Genomic DNA, 24,046 nt, shown 5'->3' with positions numbered 1-24,046 from the left:
GGGTATTTCCATGTATTTTTGGGGTAGTTTGGGGTTTTGTGGGATTTGGGGGGTATTTCAGTGGATTTTGGAGGTATTTTGAGGGTTTGTGGGATTTGGGGGGTATTTCAGTGGATTTTGGAGATATTTTGAGGGTTTGTGGGATTTTGTTGGGGGTATTTCAGTGGATTTTGGAGGTGTTTTGGGGTGGTTTTGCGGTATTTTGGGGATATTTCAGTATATTTTAGGGTTTTGGGGGCTATTTGCGGGGTTTGTGGTATTTTGGGGGTATTTCAGTGTTGTTTTGGGTGGATTTATGGTAATTTAGGGGTATTTTGGGGTGGTTTAGGGGTCTTTGGCGCTCCGCGTGCTCACCCCATGCCCCGGAACCACTCTGCCGCTGCCCTCGCTGCAGGCCGGAAGTACTTGGGAGGCCGGACCGGAAGTCCCCGAGGCATCCCCCGGCAACCGGGCGGAAGCGGTTTGCGCTTTTCCCCGCGCTTTCGTTTTGTCTCCGCCAATCAGCGTGCAGCCCCGCCCCTCACCCAGCCAATCGGCGGCCGTCGCTAGGCAGGTTATGCAAATGAAGGGGAAGTGAGCGCGGTGCACTGTGGGAAAGCGTGGGGTCCATCCCTGCTGCGGCCCGGTGCTACCGGTACCTCCCGGTGTCCCCCCCCGGTCCTACCGGTACCCCCCGGGTCCCCCCGCGATGCTGGCGCTGCCCCCGGGGCTCACGGAGGAGGAAGAGGCGCTGCAGAAGCGGTTCGCGAAGCTGAGGAAGAAGGTGGGGGGGTTATGGGGGGCTATGGGGTCTTATTGGGGGGCTATGGGGGAGCTATGGGGTCTTATTGGGGGTTATGGGGGGGGGTCTATGGGGTGTTATGGGGAGCTATGGGGGGAGTCTATGGGGGGGTCTGTGGGGTCTTATTGGAGGTTATGGGGGTCTATGGGGTCTTATTGGTGGTTGTGGGGTGGTATGCGGGGTCTATAGGGTCTTACTGGGGGTTATGGGGGGCTATGGGGTCTTATTGTGGGTTATGGGGGGCTATGGGGGGTCTTTAGGGTCTTATTGGGGGTTATGGGTGGCTATGGGGTCTTATTGGGGGTTGTGGGGCGGTATGCGGGGTCTATAGTGTCTTATTGGGGGTTATGGGGAGCTATGGGGGGTCTATGGGGTCTTAGTGGGGCTTGTGGGGGATCTATGTGGTCTTAGTGAGGGTTATGGGGGTCTATGGGGGGCTCTAGGGGGGGTCTATGGGGTCTTAGTGGGGGCTATGGGGGGGTCTATGGGGTCTTAGTGGGGGTTATGGGGGGCTATGAGAGGTTATTAGAGGCTATGGGGGGTTATGAGGGGGTCTGTGGGGTCTTAGTGGGGATTATGGGGGTCTATAGGGGGGTCTGTGGGGTCTTATGGGGAGCTATGTGGGGGATCTATGTGGTCTTAGTGAGGGTTATGGGGGTCTATGGGGGGCTCTAGGGGGGGTCTATGGGGTCTTAGTGGGGGCTATGGGGGGGTCTATGGGGTCTTAGTGGGTGTTATGGGGGGCTATGAGGGGTTATTAGAGGCTATGGGGGGTTATGAGGGGTCTATGGAGGGCTGGGGGGGCTATGAGGTCTTATTAGGGGCTATGGGGGTTACGGCGGGGTCTATGGGGGGGTATGGGGTCTTATTGGGGGTTATGGGGGTCTAAGGGGGGCTATTAGGGGCTATGGGAATCTATGGAGGGCTATGTGGGGGTTCTTAGGGGTTATGGGGGTCTATGGGTGGTTATTAGGGGCTATGGGGGGTCTATGGAGGACTATGGGGGGTTATTAGGGGTTATGGGGGTCTATGGGTGGTTATTAGGGGCTATGGGGGGCTATAGAGGGCTATGGGGGGATATGAAGTTTTAGTTGGGACTATGGGAGGGTTTATGGAGGGCTATGGGGAGTTATTGGGGGTTATGGGGGTGTTATAAGGGGTCTATGGAGGGCTGGGGGGGTATGGTTTCTTATTGGGGGTTATGGGGGTCTCTGTGGGGGTTATTGGGGGCTGTGGGGTCTTATTGGGGCTTATGGGGTCTTATTAGGGGCTTTGGGGGGGTATGGGGGTGTTTATAAGGGGTCTATAGAGGCCTATGGGGCAGGCTATGGGGTTTTATTGGGAGTTATGGGGTTCTGTGGAGGGCTGGGGGGGGTTATGGGGGGTTATAAGGGGTCAGTAGAGGGCTATTGGAGTTGAGGGACTTAATGGGGGCCTGTGGGGGTGTTTCTATGGGGTTTGGGGTTTTTCTATGCATCCCTAGGTCTCTATGGGGTCTCTATGGGGTCTCTGTGTGCTGGGGTGCCCCTGACCCCCCCATTTCCCCCCCTCCCTGCAGAAGAAGGCGCTGTTGGCACTGAAGAAGCAGCAGAATGCGGCCGGACCCAGCGGGCAGGGGGGGATCAAGCGATGTGAGGGGGGGGGAAGCCTATGGGGCGGGGGCGGGGTTTGTGTTCATTTGGGGCTCATTTGGGGGCTCTATGGGGAGCTAAAGGGGCTGCTTCCCCCCCCCACCCCCAAACCTGTTTATTTGGGGGTCCCATTGGGTGTCCTGGGTGGATTTGGGAGCTCCCAAGGGGGGATTTTGGGGATCAATGAAGGGGGCGGGTTTGGGTGCCCCACACTTGGGGGTCCCCATAGGGCTCTCTGACCCCCATCCCACCCCATAGCCCTATCGGATCAGCCCCCCCTGGACACGGCCATGGCCACGGAGCAGGCGAAGCTGTTGGTGAAGTCGGGGGCCATCAGCGCCATCAAGGCCGAGACCAAGAACTCGGGGTTCAAACGCTCCCGGACCCTCGAGGGCAAACTTAAGGTTGGGCCCCCACCCCCCTTTCCCCCCCAAACCCCATGGGGGGTCCTCATTACCTTGGGTACCCCATAGGACCCCGAGAAGGGCCCGATCCCGACCTTCCAGCCCTTCCAACGCAGCATCTCTGCTGATGACGACACCCAAGAGGTACCTGGGGGAAGGGGGGGGGGATCCCCCACATTTTGGGGGTCCCCCCAATCACCATGTGTGTGTCACCCCCCCACTTTCAGTCGCGTCGACCACAGAGGAAGTCGCTCTATGAGAGGTAAAGGTGCCCCCCCCCCAAGTTTGGTTGTCCCCCCCATTGATGTTGAACCCCCCCATTAATTTGGGGTGTCCCCCATTGATGTTGAACCCCCCCATTAATTTGGGGTGTCCCCCCCATTGATGTTGAACCCCCCCATTAATTTGGGGTGTCCCCCCCATTGATGTTGAACCCCCCCATTAATTTGGGGTGTCCCCCCATTGATGTTGAACCCCCCATTAATTTGGGGTGTCTCCCCCATTGATGTTGAACCCCCCCATTAATTTGGGGTGTCCCCCCCATTGATGTTGAACCCCCCCATTAATTTGGGGTGTCCCCCCCCTTTCCCCCCAAGCTTTGTGAGTGCCAGCGAGAGGCTACGGGACTCTGAGGGGGGGTCGAGCTCAAGGGGGGACCCCCCCGAGCGAGGGGAGCGGCGCCTGGAGTGGGAACAAGACCCGGAGCCGGAGGAGCGGAGCCGGGACCGGGATGGACCATTCCGAAGTATGGGGGGGGGGCAGCAATGGGGGTCCCCAAAGGGGGGGTGTTTTTGGGGGTCCCTCACCCCATTTCCCCCCCCCCATTTTTAGGGTCGGACTCGTTCCCCGAGCGCCGCCCCCCCCGCAAAGGGAACACTTTGTACGTGCACGGAGTGGAGCTGAGCCCGGAGCTGCTGCGCGGAGCCTTCGGCCCCTTCGGAGCCATCATCGACCTGGCCATGGACACCCCCAGGAAGTGGGCGGGGCTTCGGGGAGGGGGGGCGTGGTTTGGGAGGCATGGATCATTGTTAAAAGGGGGCGTGGCTAAGGGAAAGGGGTGGAGTCAAGCTTCAACCCGATTGGCTATACTCCCTTTAAGGGGCGGGGCTAAATGGAGTGGGAGGGGTCAAGCTTCAACCCCAATGGCTATAATTGTTTCCCTTTAAGGGGCGGGGCTAAAGGAAAGGGGCGGGGCCAGGCTTCAACTCCATTAGCTACAGTCTATTTAAAGGGCGGGGTTAAAGGAAGGGGGCGGGGTTAAGCTTCAACCCATTGGTTATAAGTGAGTCGTATCCCTTTAAGGGGCGGGGCTAAAGGGAGTGGGAGGGGTCAAGCTTCAACCCCATTGGCTGTAATTGTCTCCCTTTAAGGGGTGGGGCTAAGTTTCAACCCCATTGGCTACAAGTGAGTTGCTTCCCTTTAAGGAGCGGGGCTAAAGGGAGTGGGAGGGGCTAAAGGACATTGCTGATTGGATGAGCGTGGTCAAAGGGGGCGTGTCCTGATGTAACCCCACCCTCTCCCTCCCCAGCTGTGCCTTTGTCACCTATGAGAAGATGGAGTCAGCGGATCAGGCCATTGCCGAGGTGGGGGGGGGGGGGGGGGTTGGGGGCCCCGGGGGGTGATGTGGGGCTCTATGGGGGGAGTTTTGGGGTGCTGACCCCCCCCCCCTTACCCCCTCCAGTTGAATGGGGCCGTGGTCCAGGACGTGCAGCTCAAAGTCAGCATCGCCCGGAAGCAGCCGCTGCTGGATGCGGCCACCGGGAAGTCTCTGTGGGGGTCCCTGGGTGAGCGTTGGGGGGCTCTGGAGGGTCCTGTGGGTCACAGGGACCCCATAACCCCCCTATGGGGTAAGAATGGGGTCCCCCCTTCACCCCTGACCCCCAGTTCTTGTCCTTCCCCCCCCCACAGCGGTGAAGAACAGCGCAAAGGGCTCCCACAGGGACAAGCGCACGCAGATTGTCTACAATGAAGACCTATTTGGGGGGCAATAAATGACTCCCCCCCCCTTTCAACGGTGCCTCTTTGGGGGGTCCCAATCTCATGGGGGGGTGGCACATCAATGGGGGGGTAACACGTGTAGAAAGGGCGTTACTGGGGGTCCCTATGGGCACAGGGGGTCATTCCACTCCCTCCCAGTATCCCCAGTGGCCTCCCCAGTCCCTCCCACTCCATTCCAGTCCATTTGGGGGCATTTTAGGGCTGTTAGTACAAAACACCCCAAAACCAGTCCTAAAATACCCCCAAGCACCCCAAAGCATACTGGAACACCCCAAAAATACCTCAAAAGACCCTGAAATACCACGAAACACACCAAAACAACCCAAACCCCACGCTCAAATACCCCTAAAACACCCCAAACCCCACGAAAACACACCAAAACACACTGACCCTCAGCAAAAAAACCCTACTAACCACTCCAAAATCGCCCTGAATCACCCCAAACTGCCTCTCATCCCATCTCACCTTGACCACAGCTCCGTGGTGGAACGTTCCCGATGTCCAATTCCCAATCCCCCTTTCTCCTGCCCTGTATCCCAGCCCTTTGGGATGCTCCCGGACAACATCATCAGGCCCAGGTAGACGTGGCTTTATTGCCAATCACTGCTCCCCATTGCTGGGGGCATCACCACCCCATAGCAGGGACCCGGCTCCGTGTCCTCACTTCCCCAGGGATCGGCCCCATGGCAGGGCCCAGCCCCACGGCGCGGTCGGCCCCGGCCAGGAGCCGTGGGCAGTGGGTGATGAGCAGCAGCGTCCTGGTGACCCCCAGCTGCACCCAGCGCCATGGCTGTGGGACAGCAGCACCCTCAGCACCCGCTATGGGGCTGAGACACCACCCCCACACCCCCCCCCCCACATCATCATCAGCCCCACATCACCTCCAGTTCCTCGCCGCCCTCCAGGGCGCTGGTGGGCTCATCGAGGATGAGGACGGTCGGTCGGCGCAGCAGAGCCCGGGCTATGGCCACGCGCTGCCTCTGCCCCGCTGAGAGCTGTGCCCCTTTGTGCCCCACATCTATGGGGCGCAGAATGGGGGGGGGGGGTGATCAGGATGTGGGGGATTTGGGGTCCTATCCCCCCCAGCAGCACTCACCGGTGTCCAGCCCCTGCTCCAGGCCCGTGATGAAGCTCCAGGCTCCGGCCAGCGTGGCGGCCGCCTTCACCTTGTGCTCCCCGGCGCCTTCCAGCCCCAGGGTGATGTTGTCTCGGATGGTTCCGGAGAAGAGGATGGGCTCCTGCTCCACCAGCACCACCTGGGAATGGAGCCATGGAATCCCAGGCACGGATACCTTTCGCTAGGGCAGGATGCTCCAAGCCCCATCCAACCCAGCCTTGAAAGGGATGGAGCATCCAAACCTTCTCCATTCAACGCATTCCGATGTCCCACCACCACCCTCTTCTTCCTAGGATCCATCTAACTCTTCCAGTTGGAGCCTCATCCCATCCCATCCCGTTGTGGTTGACCACAACTCTTGGAATGGGACCATCCGGCCAGCCAAACCCACGTCTCTCCATTCAGAGACAAGGATGTGGTGCGTATCCACGCCCATCCCTGCTCACCACCATCGTAGATGGCCACCAAGATGGATTTGCCCGTGGTGAAGCCCTCACCTCCTGGTGCAGGTACCGGTGCTCGTAGTCCCTCAAGGGGACCCCGTCCAGCAGCACCTCCCCGCTCTGGGGCTCATAGAACCTCTTGAGCAGCGCCGCGCAAGAGCTCTTCCCGCTGCCGTTGGCTCCCACCAGCGCCGTCACCTCGCCGGGGAGCACCTCGAAGGTGACGTCCTACATGGGGAGGGTGGCATCACCCATGGGGCACTTCGGGTGCCCAAGGGGTGTCCGTCCCCCCCCTCCCCATAGGTACCTGCAGGACGAGACACTCGGGGCGCGTGGGGTAGGCGAAGGTGACGCGGTGGAAGGCGACGTGGCCGCGGAGGGTGGCCGGGCGCTGGGTGCCACCGGTGCCACCGGTGGGGATGTGGTGGAGGTTGGCCAAGAGGCAGCGGCTGGCGGCGGCTTTGGCCAGGAGTTCGCCGTGGCTGCTGAGCAGGGCCTGGTGGTGGAAGCAGGGATGGGTGGACATGGAAAAGGGATGGGTGGATATGGAGAAGATGGATATAGAAAGGGGATGGGTGGATATGGAGAGGGGATGGACATGGAGAACATGGACATAGAAAAGGGATGGACGGACATGAAGAAGATGGATGGACACAGAGAAGATGGACATGGAAAAGGGATGGGTGGATATGGATAAGATGGTCATAGAAAAGGGATGGGTGGATATGGAGAGGGGATGGATGGACATGGAGAAGATGGACATGGAAAAGGGAAGGATGGATGGACATGGAGAAGGTGGACACAGAAAAGGGATGGATGGACATGCAGAAAATGGACATAGAAAGGGGATGGATGGACATAGGGAAGACAGATGGACATGGAGAAATGAACATAGAAAGGGGATGGATGGATATGGAGAAATGGACACAGAAAAGGGATGGATGTATATGGAGAGGGGATGGGTGGACGTGGAGAAGATGGATGGACACGGAGAAGATGGACATAGAAAAGGGATGGGTGGATATGGAGAGGGGACACCACATCACAGGGCCTCACCTCCACATGGTCCCTGAACCTGGCCTGGTAGAGCAGGAAGGTGCTGAGATCCCCGGCGGTGCAGGAGCCGTCCCGGAGCAGCTGATACCCTTGGAACAGCACCAGGACCTGCAGCGCCAGGAGCAGCACCTGCGGGGCCCGGATCAGTGGGGTACTGGGATCAGCGGGACAGGGATAAGTAGGACACCAGGGAGGGGGACAGGAGACACGGCCCCCTCCATACCCGCTGGACCAGGACGTAGAGAATCCACTCCAGCTTCAGGCGCTGCTTCAGCCTCAGCAGCTCGGTCACGGCCCTGCAGTGCCGCTGCTCCTCCTCCTCCTCCCCGGCGCAGGCCCGAACCGTGCCCATGGCAGCCACCGTGTCCTGCACCACCGCGGCCGTGGCGGCCGTGGCATCCAGCACCGCACGCTGCAGCGCCTGGCCATGGAGACGCACACATCCCATCCTATCCCATCCCATCCTCATCCCACCCTGTCCCCATCCCATTCCATCACCCCACCCCTCTTGTGTCCCCACCATCCCATCCTTTTGGTACCCATCCTGTCTCCACTGTCCCACCCCATCCCATCCTTTTGGTACCCATCCCATCCCACCATCCTCTCCCCACTCCACCTGGTAGCGCTCATCATAGACCTTCCTGGTGACGATGGTGAGGGGCACCGTCAGCGCTGCCAGCAGCGCCAGCTCAGGTGACAGCAGCACCATGAAGCCCCCCAAGCCCAAGACCAGGCCCAGGCTCCTCAAGGCCACGTTGGAGCTCTTGGGCACGGCCCCGCACAGCAGCGGCACCTCGTTGGATAACTGGGCACAGAGCTTGGCTGCGGTGACAGGCACGCGGTGAGCGCCGGTGCCGGCGCTGGGATGGGGATGGGGGGGTGATGGGGGCACCACCAACCTGCTGGAGTCTCCTGGAAGAAGGTGAGGTCCCGGTGGAGCAGGTGGGAGAAGAGCTGGGTAGAAGTTGACAGCTTGAGGCGGGCTTGGGCCAAGAGGAAGAGGCCACCACGGCAGCCGGCAAAGAAGGAGCTGGGGTGGACATGGAGATGACATGGATACACCGTGGATGCATGGGTACCATCGGCATGGATGGAAGGATGGATGGATGATGGATGGATGATGGATGGGTGGATGAGGGATGGATGGATGGATGGATGGATGATGAATGGATGGATGATGGATGGATGGATGATGAATGGATGGATGATGGATGGATGGATGGATGATGGATGGGTGGATGGATGGGTGGATGGATGGATGGATGGATGGATGGATGGATGGATGGATGGATGATGGATAGATGGATGATGATGGATGGATGGATGGATGGATGGATGGATGGATGGATGATGGATGGATGGATGGATGATGGATGGATGGATGGATGGATGGATGGATGGATGATGATGGATGGATGGATGGATGGATGGATGGATGGATGGATGGATGGATGGATGGATGGATGGATGGATGGATGATGATGGATGATGGATGGATGGATGGATGATGGATGGATGAATGGATGGATGATGGATGGATGAGGGATGGATGAACAGACAGCCAACAAGGACATGTGCCCACCAACCTGCCCAGCTCCACCGCCAGCACCATGCCGAGCGCGACGCCAGTGATTCCATCCCCGCTCCTGATGGCCTCCAAAGCCTTCCCGGTGCAGTAGGGCCCAGCCACCTCCCCTGCAAGACCACGGGTGGGTGACGCTCACCACCACCATCCCCAAGCCCACCCCAAGCCCACCATCACTCACCCAACACGGCCAACGCCAAGGCCACGAAGGCACCACCAAACAGCTGCCATTCATCCCTCGCCAAGGCCAAGAGCTGCTGCACGGCCACCGCAGCCTGGGCTGCGTCGGAACCCCCTGGCATCAGCATGTCCCAGGCCACCGCGGCCACCGCGGCCGCGCCGTGGGTCGCCACCAGCCACCACGGGTTGGCCATGGCCAAGAGGGGCAGCGCGGAGCCCGGTGGCCCCAGGAGGGTCTGGAGGGTGCTGAAGGCGGCTGGGGTGAGACCGATGGTGACGGCGGCACCGCGGGGACACCGCAGGGACAGGGCCCGCGTGGCCGCGGTCAGCGTCAGCACCCGTAGCCCGGCCTCCAGCCACGCAGTCACCAGTGGCCACGGTGGCAGCACCGGGGCCACCACGGCCACCGCGGTCACCAGCACCGCATCCAGGAGCAGCAGCAGCAGCAGCGATGAGGCTGTGGCCAGGGCGGGCGGCAGAGCCATGGTGTGGAACCAGTATGGACCAGTGCGCTCCCAGTACAGCTCCCCCAGTCCCAGTCTGGAGCCTCAGCACGCTGCGGGGCACAAATGGGGTCATCACCATCAGTGCTCCCAGTACAGCCCCAGCACCCTGGGGCACTCCCCAGTCCACACCAGTGCTCCCAGTACAGCCTCAGCACCCTGGGGCACTCCCCAGTCCACACCAGTGCTCCCAGTACAGCCTCAGCACCCTGGAGCACTCCCCAGTCCACACCAGCACTCCCAGTACAGCCTCAGCACCCTGGGGCACTCCCCAGTCCACACCAGCGCTCCCAGTACAGCCCCAGCACCCTGCCCAGCACCCTGGGGCACTGACCAGTCCACACCAGTGCTCCCAGTACAGCCTCAGCACCCTGGGGCACTCACCAGTCCACACCAGCGCTCCCAGTACGGTCCCGTTTGCTTTCACTTTCGAGGCCCCGCCCCCTTCCTTTTTTCCTCCAATCACCACTCCTATAGCCCCGCCCTCTTTTAGCCCCGCACCTTCCGTCTTCATCCTGCTCCAGCTCCATCTGCCCAGCAACCGATGACGCGGCCTCCCTTGACCAATCAGAGCCGCCTTCGATCGCTTTCGCTTTCGATGCTCGGAGGAACCGGAGGGTCCGAGGGGTCCCGGGGCACCCCCAATGGCTCCAAACCCCTCCCGCCGCTTCCTGGAGCTGTTTCGTCCCGAGCAAAGGCGCTGCACGATCGTGGCCGGGCTGATGGTGGCCTCAGTACTCGGTACTTGGAGGGCAGGACCCATGATGGGGGGGGTAGGAGCCATTGGGGAGGGCAGGAGCCATGGGGGGGTACAATGGGGTGTGGGATGAGGGGGAATTCCCATGTCCCATATCCCCATATCCCTATATAGCCATGACCCTCACGTCCCGTATCCCCCTCTCCCCATATCCCTATATAGCCATGACCCTCACGTCCCATATCCCCCTCTCCCCATATCCCTATATCTCCATGACCCTCACGTCCCATATCCCCATCTCCCCATATCTCATCTCCCCATGTCCCTATATCTCCATGACCCTCACCTCCCACATCCCCATCTCCCCATCCCTCACACCCCCACGCCCCCAGCTGAGGTCACCGTCCCCTACTTCATCGGCCACGTCTCCGACTGGGTGGCCAGCGAGGACAAATTGGCAACCATCGTCTCCATTGTGCTGCTGGGGGTCACCAGGTAGGCCAGTGACACCACGGGGGGCTCAGAGGGGGTGACAAGGGGACACCCTCCCCCTAACAGAGCCCACCCCACCGCCCCCCAATGCCACCCCAGTGCCGTCACAGAGTTCACCTGCGATGCCACCTACGTGGGCACCTTGAGCCGGGTCTTTGGCCACCTCCACGCCCGGGCCTTTGCCGCCATCCTGCACCGGGACCTGTTGGCGTTACAGGCGCTGGGCGCCGGCGCGGTGACGTCGCGGGTGACCGGGGACGTCGATGCCACCCATGAGGCCGTGGCCGACGCGCTGCTGCTGCTGCTGTGGGAGCTGGCGCGGGCGATGCTGCTGCTGCTCCCCATGGCTTGGGTGGCCCCAGTGCTGGCCATCACCACCCTCCTGGCAGTGCCGGTGCTCCTGTTGGTCGCCCAGGCTATGGGCAGTGTCCAGCAGGTACCTATTGGGGGGGACGGACATCGGCACCTCCACGTGGGTGCTGTCCCCTCCATGTCCCCCCATCACCTCCCCGTGTGCTCCTTGTCCCAGGGGCTGTCCCAACGGGTGCAGGAGGCGCTGGCCGGTGCCACCGGGGTGGCCATGGAGACCTTCGAGGCCATGGGCACCGTCCGTGGCTTCGCCTTCGAGGCCGGAGCGGTGCAGAGGTACCAGGAGCAACTGCAACGGGTGCAGAGGCTGGAGGCCACCCAGGCGCTCACGTACGCGGCCACCGGCTGGATCAGTGGGGTACGGACGTGGGGATATGGGGGGGGACACACATGGGGATAGCAGGACACAGGGGGCTCTGAGGTCATGGAGACATAGGGGTGGCCATGGGGACCCATTGATGATGGTTGGGGACACAGGGGTGGCCATGGGGACCCATTGGTGATGGTTGGGGACACAGGGGTGGCCACTGGGACCTGCTGGTGATGGTTGGGGTCACGGGGGTGGCCATGGGGACCCATTGATGATGGTTGGGGACACAGGGGTGGCCACTGGGACCTACTGGTGATGGTTGGGGTCACGGGGGTGGCCATGGGGACCCATTGGTGATGGTGACATAGATGCAGTGGCACAGGGCAAGGCTGGGAACTCAGTGTCCCTATGGAGGTGCCCGTGACCAGGAAGGGGGACAGGGGACCCCCCCCCATTGGTGTCCCCTGGTGCTGGGTGACCTCCCATCCGTGTCCCCCAGTTCTTGGCGCTGGCTTTGAAGTTGGGGCTCCTCTACTACGGGGGACAGATGGTGGCCGCAGGGACCATCAGCACCGGGGACCTGGTCACCTTCCTCATGTACCAGATGCAGTTCACCAGCTCCATCAAGGTGGCTCCAATGTCCTCTCCCAACGTGTGCCCATCCGCTGTGTCCCCAGTGCTGGTCCCATTGTGTCCCCTTCTCTGTGTCCCCCAGGTCCTGCTCCATTACTACCCCAGCCTGACCAAGGCCGTGGGCTCCTCGGAGAAGGTCTTGGAGTTCCTGGATGAGGAGGAGCAGAGGGCACCGGAGGGGACACTGGAGCCCGAGGTGCGGGGTCACCTCAAGCTTGAGGATGTCTGGTTCTCCTACCCCGAGCAGCAAGAGCCCGTCCTCAAGGTGGGCACTGGGATACGGTGGGGCAGGGGGACATGGAGGGGGTCATGGGGATGTGGATGGGGACATGGATGGGGTCAAGGATTGGGCCATGGGGACATGGATGGGGGCGTGGATGGGGGCATGGATGGGGTCATGGATTGGGCCATGGGGACATGGATGGGGACATGGATGGGGGCATGGATGGGGACACGGAGGGGGTCATGGGGACGTGGATGGGGTCATGGATGGGGACGTGGATGGGGTCGTGGGGACATGGATGGGGTCATGGATGGGGCCATAGGGACATGGACGGGGACATGGATGGGGACATGGGGACATGGATGGGGACATGGATGGGGACATGGATGGGGACATGGGGAGATGGATGGGGTCATGGGGATATGGATGAGGACATGGATAGGGTCATGGATGGGGACATGGGGACATGGATGGGGTCATGGGGACATGGATGGGGACACGGATGGGTCTCATCATGGGGTTGGGGCCATAGGACATCACCTCTGTCCCCCAGGGCGTGTCTCTGGAGCTGCTCCCTGGGCAGGTCCTGGCCGTGGTGGGTGCCCCGGGTGCGGGGAAGAGCACCCTGGTGTCCCTGGTGCTGGGCTTGCACCAGCCCCACCGCGGGAGGGTGCTGCTGGATGGGCACCCGCTGCCCGCGTACCGGCACCGCCACCTGCGCCAGCAGGTGCCAGCAATGGGTCCCCAACCATCACCAACGGGTCCCCATGGCCACCCCTGTGTCCCCAACCATCACCAATGGGTCCCCATGGCCACCCCTGTGTCCCCAACCATCACCAACGGGTCCCCATGGCCACCCCTGTGTCCCCAACCATCACCAATGGGTCCCCATGGCCACCCCTGTGTCCCCAACCATCACCAACGGGTCCCCATGGCCACCCCTGTGTCCCCAACCATCACCAATGGGTCCCCATGGCCACCCCTGTGTCCCCAACCATCACCAACGGGTCCCCATGGCCACTCCTGTGTCCCCAACCATCACCAACGGGTCCCCATGGCCACCCCTGTGTCCCCAAACATCACCAACGGGTCCCCATGGCCACCCCTGTGTCACCAACCATCACCAACAGGTCCCCAAGGCCATCCCCATGTCACCAGACAAGCACCATGTTCCATGTCCCCATGTCCCACATCCCCATGTCCCATATCCCACATCCCCATGTCCCCATGTCCCACATCCCCATGTCCCATATCCCACATCCCCATGTCCCCATGTCCCATGTCCCCATATCCCACATCCCCATGTCCTATATCCCCACATCCCCATGTCCCACATCCCATGGGATACTGGGAGAGTCCATCCCCATGTCCCACATCCCATGGGATACTGGGAGAGTCCATCCCCATGTCCCACATCCCATGGGATACTGGGTGAGCCCATCCCCATGTCCCACATCCCACATCCCCATGTCCCCATCTCCCACATCCCCATATCCCATATCCCCATGTCCCATGTCCCCAGGTGGCCGTTGTCCCCCAGGAACCGCTGCTGTCCTCCCGCTCCCTCCACGCCAACATCTCCTATGGGGCTGGTGGCCGGAGCCGGGCGCAGGTGACAGCGGCCGCTCGCCGCGCCGGTGCCGACCCCTTCATCCGGCGCCTGCCCCACGGCTACGACACCGGTACCGCACGGCTGTCCCCACATCCCTGTATCCCATAGCATCCCAATGGGTCCCCATGGCCCTCCATGGCCCCATCTCCCTCCCTGCAGAGGTGGGGGACCTGGGGACGCAGCTCTCCGGGGGACAACGCCAGGCCGTGGCCATTGCTCGTGCCCTGCTGAGGGACCCCCGTGTCCTCGTCCTCGATGAGCCCACCAGCGCCCTGGATGCCAAGACCAGTGCTCAGGTGGGAGGTGACACCTGTGCCCCCTTTGTGTCCCCTTTGTGCCCCCTTTGTGGTCTCTTTCCATTGTCCTCAGGGGGGCCCTGGTGTCTGGGTTCCCATGGCCACCAGTCCTGGGGTCCCCTTGGTGCCTGGTCCCCTGGGGCCCTTCCCATGTCCCCATGGTCTCAATGCATCCCCATGTCCCCTTGCTCACTGGTCTCCTTGTCCACTGGGTCCTCATTCTCAGTGTCCCCTTACCCCCATGTCCCATACCCCCATGTCCCATACTCCCATACCCCCATGTCCCATATCCCCATACCCCCACGTCCCAGATCCCCATGTCCCATATCCCCACACCCCCATGTCCTATATCCCCATGTCCCAGATCCCCATACCCCCAGATCCCCCTACCCCCATGTCCCAGATCCCCACACCCCCATGTCCCAGATCCCCATACCCCCATGTCCCATTCCCATGTCCCCCCATGTCCCATATCCCCATATCCCATGTCCCATATCCCCATATCCCATATCCCCATACCCCCATATGCCCATACCCCCATATCCCCATACCCCCATGTCCCATACCCCCATATCCCCATACCCCCATGTCCCATTTCCCATACCCCCATGTCCCATATCCCCATGTCCCATATCCCCATACCCCCATGTCCCATTTCCCATACCCCCATGCCCCATACCCCCATATCACCACCCCCTATCACCACATCCCACGTCCCGCGCAGGTGGAGCAGGAGGTGCTGAGTGCCGGGCGCTCGGTGCTGCTGGTGACGGGGCGGGCGGCCCTGGCGCTGCGGGCGCAGCGCGTGGCCGTGCTGGCCGGGGGACGCCTGCGGGAGCTGAGGAACCCCAGGGAGCTCCTGCGCCCCGAGAACCGCTGCTGGGAGGCACCAGGGCATGGGGACGCAACGGAGCAGGAGGGGGGCACGGAGAGATGGGATGGGGACGGTGGGGAATGGGATGGGGACAGTGAGAACATGGATGGGGACAGGAGGAGATGAGATGGGGACACCAAATGCCAGCATGGGGGCACCAGGGGATGGGGACAGTGGGAGATGGGATGGGGACAGTGGGGAATGGGATGGGGACAGTGGGAGATAGGGACAGTGAGAACATGGATGGGGACAGGAGGAGATGAGATGGGGACACCAAATGCCAGCATGGGGCACCAGGGGATGGGGACACTGAGAACATGGATGGGGACATGAGGAGATGGGATAGGGACACCAAGGGATTGGACCACCACAAGCCACGATGGGGACACAAGGGATGGGATGGGGACACCAAGGGATGGGATGGGGACACCAAGGGACGGGATGGGGACACCAAGGGATAGGACCACCACAAGCCGACAGGGACACCAAGAGATGGGATGGGGACACCAAGGGATGGGACCACCACAAGCCATGATGGGGACACCAAGGGATGGGACCACCACAAGCCATGATGGGAACACCAAGGGATAGGATGGGGACACCAAGGGATGGGACCACCACAAGCCATGATGGGGACACCAAGGGATGGGATGGGGACACCAAAGGATGGGACCACCACAAGCCATGATGGGGACACCAAGGGATAGGATGGGGACACCAAGGGATGGGACCACCACAAGCCATGATGGGGACACTGGGCTCAGGGATGGGGACACCAGGAGCTATGAGTAGGGACCATGGAAGCTGTACCAGTTGCACGGTGGCTGGGCTGGGGACAGCACCATGCCCCTGCTGTGGGACCGTGACCACGGGGGGCACCCGTGGCTTGCACTAGGTCAGATGTACACGTGTATGCATCGCAGTCACTTCTCGCACCTCTTGGACACAAATAAAGGTTTCTCTGTTATCAATGTTTAGCAGAGTTTGCCCCATTCCCACGTCCCAGGACCCTTTTCTTGAGTACCAGGACCTCCCTGGACCTCTTTTCCCGGGCACTGGTGCCCCATTCCCTGCGCACGAAGCCCCAGATCCACCAGGATCGAGCCTTACGTCTGAGCTGGATGGGTTTCCAAAGTCACAACGATGCCTGTTCCTTATTATGGGTCTGAATCCCGACTCGTCAGGCCGGGAATCAGGGGGGTTTCCAAGAAAGATCGTTTCGCTTTCGATTTCCCAACGTCGACAGTGGGATCTGCCCGACAACCGGTGACGTCCGGAGCGGTCCGGGTTTCTTATTGGTGGGTGCTAAGGGTTAGAGCCAATAGCTGAAGAGGGGCTGGTGGCGAGGTTCCAGGGTCAGTGCTCAGAGGACCAGCGCGATGGGGCCAGGCTGTGCTGTGGGGCTCCTGCTGCTGTGCAGCCTCGGAGGGGCGGCGAGAGGTGAGCACGGGCACAGGGGCCCGGGACCCCCATGGACCTCTTCCCTGGGCACCGGTGCCCCATCCCCTATGTCCCAGGACATCCGCCTTGCCCCCCTGGGCATTGGGACGCCCCTGGACCCCCATTATTCCCCCTCTCTGGGTACTGTGATGCCCCTCAGACCCTCCCTTGCCAACATTCCCCTTCCGTGGCACCAGGAACCCCTCGGAACACTCCCTGGGACCCCCTTGGATTCCCTTTTCCAAGCACCAGGACCCCCAGAGCCCTCCGCTGGGGCTGCTTTACGGACACCCAGGACACCCCCGGTCCCCGCTTCCCATCAATCCCGACTCTCCCAGCCCTGGACCCCTCCTTTCTCTGGCACCGGGACCCCCTTCCATGAGAACAAAGACACACACACACACCCCCCACACCCCCCATCAGCCACATCCCCATCACCCCGCTCTGGAGCCCAGGTCACCCTCAGCCCTGTGTCCCCACAGTGCTCCATTCCCTGCGGTACTTCAAGTTCGCCGTGTCAGACCCCAGCCCGGGGGTTCCCCGGTACCAGGACATGGGATATGTGGATGGGGTCCCCTTTGTGCACTATGACAGCGAGAGCAAGCGGTATCAGCCCCGGACACAGTGGATTGCGGCCAATGTGGATCAGGAATACTGGGTTGGACAGACCCATATTGGACGGGGCAACGAGCAGATCTCCTACAGTAACCTGAACGTAGTGCGGGACCGCTACAACCAGAGCGGGAGTGAGTGTGGGGCAGGGATGGCGCTTCATGGGGCTGGAGGGGGCTCTGTGGGGCAGCCCCTCAGCCCCATCTCACCGGTGCTGGTGCAGGGGCTCAGACACTGCAGTACATATCTGGCTGTGACCTCCTGGACGATGGGAGCATCAAGGGGTACTCTGAGTACACCTACGATGGGCAGGACTTCATCGCCTTCGACATGGACACCATGACGTTCATCGCGGCGGACGCGGCGGCGCAGGTCACCAAGAGGAAGTGGGAACACGATGGGAGCGTAGCTGAGAGCTGGAAGAACTACCTGGAGAACACCTGCGTGGAGTGGCTGAAGAACTACGTGCGTTACGGGCAGCTCGAGCTGGAGAGGAGAGGTGAGGGTGAGATGGAGACAGTGGGGCCCGGGCCATAGAGCCATAGAACAGCGTGGCTTGGAAAGGACCTTGAGATCATCCAGTGCCATGGGCAGGGACACCTCACACTAAACCATGGCACCCAAGGCTTCATCCAACCTGGCCTTGAACACTGCCAGGGATGGGGCATTCACAACCTCCCTGGGCAACCCATTCCAGTGCCTCACCACCCTAACAGGGAAGAACTTCTTCCTTATGTCCGATCTAAACTTCCCCTGTATAAGTTTGAACCCGTTACCCCTTGTCCTATCACTACAGTCCCTAATGAGTCCATCCCCAGCATTCCAGATACCATGAGGTCTCCATGCAGCCTTCCCTTTTCCAGGCTGAACAACCCCAACTTTCCCAGCCTGTCTCCAATACAGGAGGTGCTCCAGACCCCTAATCATCCTCGTGGCTTCCTCTGGACTTGTCCCAACAGTTCCATGTCCTTTTTATGTTGAGGACCCCAGAACTGCACACAATGCTCCAAGGGAGGTCTCCCGAGAGGAGAGGAGAGCAGAGCAGAGGGGCAGGATCACCTCCTTGGCCCTGCTGGTCACGCTCCCTTTGGATGCAGCCCAGGATACGGGGTTGGCTTTCAGGGCCGCGAGCGCACGCTGTGGGCGCGTGGTCTGATCCCTGCCCACCATCCCATTCCCAGTGCCGCCCACGGTGCGAGTGTCAGGGAAGGAGACGGATGGGATCCTGACCTTGACCTGCCGCGCTCACGGCTTCTACCCGCGGCCCATCGTGCTCAGCTGGCTGAAGGACAGCGAGGTGAGGGACCAGGACACCCAATGGGGCAGCATCGCACCCAACAGCGACGGCACCTACTACATGTGGGCCTCCATCGAGGCCAGCCCCAGGGACAAGGACAGGTACCGGTGCCAGGTGGAACACGCCAGCCTCCTCCAACCCGGCCTCTATGCTTTGGGTGAGCCTTGGGGGGGCTGGGGGAGCACACGGTGGGGGTGGTTCCCCCCCTTCTACCTCCTCATCCTCCTGCTCTTCCTCCAGAGCCGCAGTCTGACCTGCACAGCACCCTGCTGGTGGTGGCTGTTGTGATGCTCATCATCATCCTCATCACGATGGGAGGGGTCTTCTGGAAGCGCACACTGGGTAAGGCCCCGTGTCCAGAGGGAGGAAGGCAGGGCAGGAGCTGCTGCTCTGGGGAGCCCTGACCAGCCCCATGGTGGGTGCTGATGTCTTTTCCTCTCTGCAGACAAGAAGAAGAAGGATGGCTACAACATGCCCCCAGGTGAGCACCGGTGCCCGAGCCAGCACCGTGGTGGTCCCGTGCCTCTGGTTTCCCGATCCCTCATCCCCTCGTAGTAGGAACTATATGGAAAAGGAGGTGTCTCCAGAGGTGTCTTTGCTGCTCACAGCTCTTTCTCTTGCAGGCATGGCCATGGGTTCTACCACCTAACCAGCAGGTACGAGCTGGGACCAGTGGGCACAGATGGGGTGGCCCCAGCTCCTCCATGGAGCCTCCATGGGATGCAGGGGGATACCGAGCCCCCCCCCTCCCCAAAGAGCAATGGGCTCTGTGGGGACAGGGATGTAGCCCTGGGTGATGCATCTCTTCCTCTTATCCCTGCAGTGACTCCTGTTTAACTCCTGCATGGGCTGGATGAGCTCCTGCAACTGGAGGCTGCTTCTTGCTGCTGACCCTCTTCTTTGCTGATAGCTGCTTAATTAATCACCGCTGGTAATGAGCATGGATTAAATCTGAAGCTTCTACTGCACAATAAATGCTGGTCTCTCTTTCTGATGGGTTCTACCTCGGGGTTGAGAGCTGGGTGGAGCCCAGCGATCCCAGATGGATCCCAGGGCACGGCACATCAACACTGCAGACACAAAAGAGATGAGATGGAGCTGGGACAAGCTTGGTGTGAGGGGTAGATGGGGGTAGAGAGGGTGTTTAGCATGGAGAAAGGCAGGAAGGTGACACCAGGTCAGCCTCTTGAATTCCATAGTGTAGGGATACCCACCTCCACCTCTCGAGGTCTGTCCTGCAGCAGTTCTTTTTCTCCTCCTTAGTAGCTGGTGCAGTGCTGGGTTTGGGCTTTAGGCTGAGAACAAAGCTGATAACAGGGATGTTTTTAGTTGTTAAGTGTAAGTTAATTGTTAAGTATTTAGCATCAAGTATTACTTAACGCTAAGTAATGCTTACCCTAACCAAGGGCTTGCAGTCTCATGCTCTGCCAAGGAAGAAGAGCACGGGAAGCCAGGAGGAAGCCAAACCAGGACCCCTAACCCAAAGTAGCCAAAGGGTTAGGGTTAGGGTTAGGACTCACCTGGAAGAGATGCTTGGGTATCGGTAGGCAGGTAGTGAGCGGCTGTATTCTCTCCCCTTGTTATTCCTCTTACCCTTATGACCATAGGTGGTAGCAGTAATGGGTTTGTGTTCTACCCTAGTTACTGCAGTGCTCTTATCTCGCCCCATGGGAGTGAGAGCTTCTCCCCATCCCACATAGTGGCACCCAACGTGGGGCTGGCAGGGTTGGGATAACACCAGATCCGAGCAGAGTGCTGTGATAAGCATTGTTCCTCATTAACAGGCATTCCTTATGGTGTTGGTGGTTGCTGTTGGGAGTTGCTCCCCTCCATCATGGGGTATCAGCGCGCTGTATCTTACTGACAGCCAGTGTTTGCTGTCGTGGGGCTGGGGTGGCTGGGCTGAGCTTGTTGTAATGATTTGTAACACAATAGATCCTTAGTGCTCATTAAACTGGTCTGGAATTGTGTGGTCATCACCTCTAGCCTATGGAAGGCATGGAATGGGAATTGGTAACCATTCCCATTCAACCTATGGAGGAGATATATCCATCCATCCCACCCGCCCAGGCTCCTTACAGTGGGAATAGATCCCAGAATCGGGAATACCCTTTCAGTGCCCTTGGAAGCATCCTGCTTCGGAAGGGATTGGTGCTGAAGCACAGCTCCTGTGGGTACCCTGGTAGCCAATGCTGGGCTGGGTGTTCAAAGGGGAGGTCTCCACAGGATCCAACCGAAGCTACATGGGGTAAATGGGTTGTACTGATCACATAATGAGCTCCAATGGGAAATCCCAGTCATCCAAGGAATTCTGGAAGTCACCATTTGGAATGACACCGGACGAGGAGGTGCTGGAGGCCCCAGCATAGAACGAAAGGCAGGCAATGAGAAGCCATCCACCTTGCTCACTGACGGGACCGCTGGCGCGGTGCAATCCCGGTGTCCTCAGTATCCAGCCATGGAGCTGTCAGAATCCATGCGGATGAGCACCTCCCACAGGGCTCCGAGGACATGGAGAGGGACCTGCAGCCCAAGGAATAACGGGTTTAAGCAGGAGATTTAGGCTGGATACAAGGAATTCCTTCACTGTGGTGCTGCTGGGACACCGGGATGGGTGGAAGGGAGAAGGCTTGGATGCCCCATGTAGAAGGAATGCTCTATGGGATGACTCTATGGCCTTGCTTAAGTCATTTGGTGCTTTAGTCATTAAATCCAGACAAGTCATTTAAAGAAACCCCAAACCAAAGCCACACAATGACACATAAACGCCAACCCCATTGCCTCTTCTCTAGGATGACTGAGTACAGAGCAGATGTGCAGCTCATTACAGCTGAAACAGCAACTTCTTCTGGATAAACACGGTTTTTCTAACATCAGATATTAATTTTATACGTTATTACTGTTAATAGAGAAAACTTTTTGCTAGGATTCTATCATTTTAATGTATTAATTGACTCGAGAACTATTACGCAGCAATACGCACAACGGAATTTATCACAGTATTTTTCCCCCCAAAATTAAAATTGGGATGCTTCAATTAAAGCATCCCAAATATTTGGCTTGAACAGACTAATATGTATTTGAATGGGGCACAGCAATGCTCCAGTCTAAGCAGCTTAGGAGCTATTTGAGCATGCGATTCCAATTGGGTTCCACATCCATTCGCTATGCTGGAAAACTTCAATGTACAGCCATGTATTTCTATCAGACGCATGAATTTGACTGTTTGTTGTTCCCTGATGTTAAAAATGAGGAATAACGGTTAAAAACACGGTTACAAGGCGCAAGCTTGCTTGATGAATCCGCTAGCAAGGGGGCTCCAATTGGAAGGGTTGGAATTGCTCCTTCCCACCCCAAACCATTCCCTCATCCCCTAGCACTGCGTTTGTAGCACGACAACCCCAGATCAGAGCAGCAAAACAGACACAAACGGGCCGAAACAGGGCGACAGAGCACATCTGGCACGGAATCCCTGCGGAATTACCTCTGGGTGAGCCGCGGTGAGGGGATCCGCTTGTGGTAACGACGGTGTCTGCGGCCTGAGGCAATGGCAGAGCCGCTATGTGCAACCTGCGGGGCTCAAAGCGGGGAATTATGAGGTAAAATACGGAGATTTTAATTCAACCCGCTGTAAAATGCAATAAACGGGCGCTCTGACGGCGACAAACCCCCATTAACACCTCACAGGAGACCCCGCATTGGGACCCCACACCGAACCCCCCCCCACAAGCGCTACAAGGGAAGTCCCCCATCCCCTTCTCCCCACCCCATCGGCTCCAAACCCGCACCCTCCTCCCCTTCTACCTCGGAGGTGGCTCCGAGCGCTGGCCCAGCCCCTTTCCCCGCCCCATAACAGCCCCAAACCCCATCACCCCAACATGGCCGCTGCGCCTCAAGATGGCGCCGGAGCCCGCCCTCCTCCTTCGCCTTCCCCTCCCTCCTTCCCGCCCTTTCTGCCGCTCAGCCAATGACAGTGGCGGGGCTGCCGTGACGTCACCGGTTGCTGGGTAGAACACGGAGGGTGGTAGCGGAGCCTGAGGGGAGGTGAAGGGAGGGGGGGGCGGCGGCCATCACCGCGCCTCAGGCCGGGTCCCCGCCGCGATGTTCTTCACGTGTGGCCCCAACGAGGCCATGGTGGTGTCGGGTGAGCCGCAGACACCCCCCCCCCTTTCCCCTTTTTCCCCTTTCCCTTGGGCGCTTGGATCCCTCCATAACAACGCTCGTCCCCTCAGGCTTCTGCCGCAGCCCCCCCGTCATGGTGGCCGGGGGCAGGGTGCTGGTGGTGCCGTGCCTGCAGCAGATCCAAAGGTGAGGAATTTGGGGGGGGGGGGGGAAGAATGGGATATATCCATAGGGATGGATACCGGGAATTGGGATCCATCCTTCCCTTAGGATCTCCCTCAACACGCTGACCCTCAACGTGCGCAGCGAGAAGGTGTACACCCGCCATGGGGTGCCCATCTCCGTCACCGGCATCGCACAGGTAACCCCCTCCAATGTACTTGGTACAGCCCCTTTTAAGGGGGACCCACCCAATGCTGCTGGGGGGGGGGGGAATCCTTCTCCCCTTCCTCTTCCTCCTCTCTATTAAGACCCCCCCTTAAAAGGGTCCTGCCATGGTGTGGAAATCCCCTCTATAAGGGGCTTGGGGGGGGGAATTCTCATCCTTGTCCCCTTCCTCTTCCTCCCCTCCATTAAGATCCCCCCTTAAAAGGGTCCTGACATGGTGTGGACCGCCCCATACGGGGCTTGGGGGGGGGGGGATCCTCTTCCTTGTCCTCTTCCTCCCCTCCATTAAGACCCCCCCTTAAAAGGGTCTTGCCATGGTTTGGACCCCCCCCCATAAGAGGCTTGTAGCGGTGGGTTCCTGCCCAAGAGGTGCAGCTTCCTCTTAAAAGGGCAATGCACCCCCTAATCATCACCATGGTGGTTCCCCCCCTCCAATCTTAAGCTCTTAAATAGGCGCCTCTTACGGAGGAGCAGCTTCTTAAAGGGGCCGCGTCCCATCGGTGTTAAAGAGGTTGTGCATGAGGCTGAACGGGTCCCGTTGGGAGCAGGTGAAGATCCAGGGGCAGAACAAGGAGATGCTGGCGGCCGCTTGCCAGATGTTCCTGGGCAAGTCGGAGGCCGAGATCGCCCAGATCGCCCTGGAGACTCTGGAGGGCCACCAGCGCGCCATCATGGCCCACATGACCGTGGAGGTAAGGGGGGGGACACAGCCCCCTTTAAAGCCCCATTCATCCCTAAGCCCCAATGCAAGCCTTGCTCCAATTGGCTCCCCATCCTTCAAGCCCCGCCCAGTGCATCGCTAAGCTCCGCCCCTTCCATAGGAGATCTATAAGGACCGGCAGAAGTTCTCGGAGCAGGTTTTCAACGTGGCCTCATCTGACCTGGTCAATATGGGCATCAGCGTGGTCAGCTACACCCTGAAGGACATCCATGATGACCAGGTGGCGTTGGGGACATGGTGGGGACAGGCAGGAATGGGGACAG

The 24,046-nt window shown here is 59.9% G+C and overlaps 5 protein-coding genes across 10 annotated transcripts in view; 4 read left to right on the top strand and 1 right to left on the bottom strand.

Moving 5' to 3' along the window:
- Positions 1-630: 630 nt before the first annotated feature.
- On the top strand, positions 631-4,828 carry NELFE (negative elongation factor complex member E). The gene is made up of 10 exons (XM_062634427.1): positions 631-763; positions 2,340-2,412; positions 2,671-2,816; positions 2,886-2,960; positions 3,044-3,078; positions 3,413-3,561; positions 3,648-3,792; positions 4,345-4,399; positions 4,498-4,600; positions 4,725-4,828. The coding sequence occupies exons 1-10, from the start codon at positions 689-691 to the stop codon at positions 4,805-4,807; spliced, it is 939 nt and encodes a 312-aa protein (XP_062490411.1). The 5' UTR covers positions 631-688; the 3' UTR covers positions 4,808-4,828.
- A 611-nt stretch (positions 4,829-5,439) lies between these two features.
- Positions 5,440-10,114, bottom strand: TAP2 (transporter 2, ATP binding cassette subfamily B member). The gene is made up of 12 exons (XM_062634411.1): positions 10,033-10,114; positions 9,197-9,751; positions 9,017-9,125; positions 8,330-8,460; positions 8,047-8,252; positions 7,654-7,851; positions 7,431-7,559; positions 6,682-6,870; positions 6,429-6,602; positions 5,911-6,070; positions 5,696-5,832; positions 5,440-5,604 (listed from the first exon to the last, which is right to left on the bottom strand). Exons 2-12 carry the CDS (start codon positions 9,678-9,680, stop codon positions 5,440-5,442), a joined length of 2,082 nt encoding a protein of 693 aa, XP_062490395.1. The 5' UTR covers positions 9,681-9,751; positions 10,033-10,114.
- A 111-nt stretch (positions 10,115-10,225) lies between these two features.
- Positions 10,226-15,379, top strand: TAP1 (transporter 1, ATP binding cassette subfamily B member). Of its 5 annotated transcripts, XM_062634419.1 has the most exons (11): positions 10,230-10,439; positions 10,788-10,890; positions 10,987-11,323; positions 11,417-11,614; positions 12,066-12,194; positions 12,282-12,464; positions 12,976-13,224; positions 13,553-13,666; positions 13,945-14,104; positions 14,194-14,330; positions 15,055-15,377. In XM_062634419.1, the coding sequence occupies exons 1-11, from the start codon at positions 10,343-10,345 to the stop codon at positions 15,328-15,330; spliced, it is 1,983 nt and encodes a 660-aa protein (XP_062490403.1). In that variant the 5' UTR covers positions 10,230-10,342; the 3' UTR covers positions 15,331-15,377. The 5 variants fall into 5 exon arrangements, with proteins under 5 accessions (XP_062490404.1, XP_062490403.1, XP_062490406.1 ...); XM_062634420.1 differs by lacking the exon at positions 12,066-12,194 and having other exon boundaries at positions 10,226-10,439; positions 15,055-15,379; XM_062634424.1 differs by lacking the exon at positions 13,553-13,666 and having other exon boundaries at positions 10,235-10,439; positions 12,976-13,183; positions 15,055-15,181.
- A 1,160-nt stretch (positions 15,380-16,539) lies between these two features.
- LOC134171844 (class I histocompatibility antigen, F10 alpha chain-like) lies at positions 16,540-19,545 on the top strand. 2 transcript variants are annotated; one of them, XR_009967746.1, is made up of 7 exons: positions 16,547-16,644; positions 17,127-17,390; positions 17,480-17,755; positions 18,438-18,710; positions 18,794-19,034; positions 19,177-19,209; positions 19,377-19,545. XR_009967746.1 is itself a non-coding variant. In XM_062634425.1 (5 exons), the coding sequence occupies exons 1-5, from the start codon at positions 16,584-16,586 to the stop codon at positions 18,955-18,957; spliced, it is 1,038 nt and encodes a 345-aa protein (XP_062490409.1). In that variant the 5' UTR covers positions 16,540-16,583; the 3' UTR covers positions 18,958-19,545. The 2 variants fall into 2 exon arrangements, 1 of the variants encoding a protein (XP_062490409.1); XM_062634425.1 differs by having other exon boundaries at positions 16,540-16,644; positions 18,794-19,545.
- A 3,016-nt stretch (positions 19,546-22,561) lies between these two features.
- The window catches only part of FLOT1 (flotillin 1), a 31,767-nt gene continuing 30,282 nt past the window's right edge, over positions 22,562-24,046 (top strand). The window contains exons 1-5 of the mRNA XM_062634435.1: positions 22,562-22,697; positions 22,786-22,861; positions 22,946-23,036; positions 23,611-23,754; positions 23,884-24,003. Coding sequence (XP_062490419.1) covers positions 22,655-22,697; positions 22,786-22,861; positions 22,946-23,036; positions 23,611-23,754; positions 23,884-24,003 — 474 coding nt within the window. The 5' untranslated portion in view covers positions 22,562-22,654. The remainder of the gene's footprint in view (positions 22,698-22,785; positions 22,862-22,945; positions 23,037-23,610; positions 23,755-23,883; positions 24,004-24,046) is intronic.

This window comes from Pezoporus occidentalis, unplaced genomic scaffold, assembly GCF_034315485.1.
Source record: "Pezoporus occidentalis ecotype Australia unplaced genomic scaffold, CSIRO_AGI_Poc_V1 ctg425, whole genome shotgun sequence".
Taxonomy (NCBI): Eukaryota; Metazoa; Chordata; class Aves; order Psittaciformes; family Psittacidae; genus Pezoporus; species Pezoporus occidentalis.
Note: the sequence above shows the minus strand (reverse complement) of the source record. Positions and strands in the feature narration are given on the sequence as shown.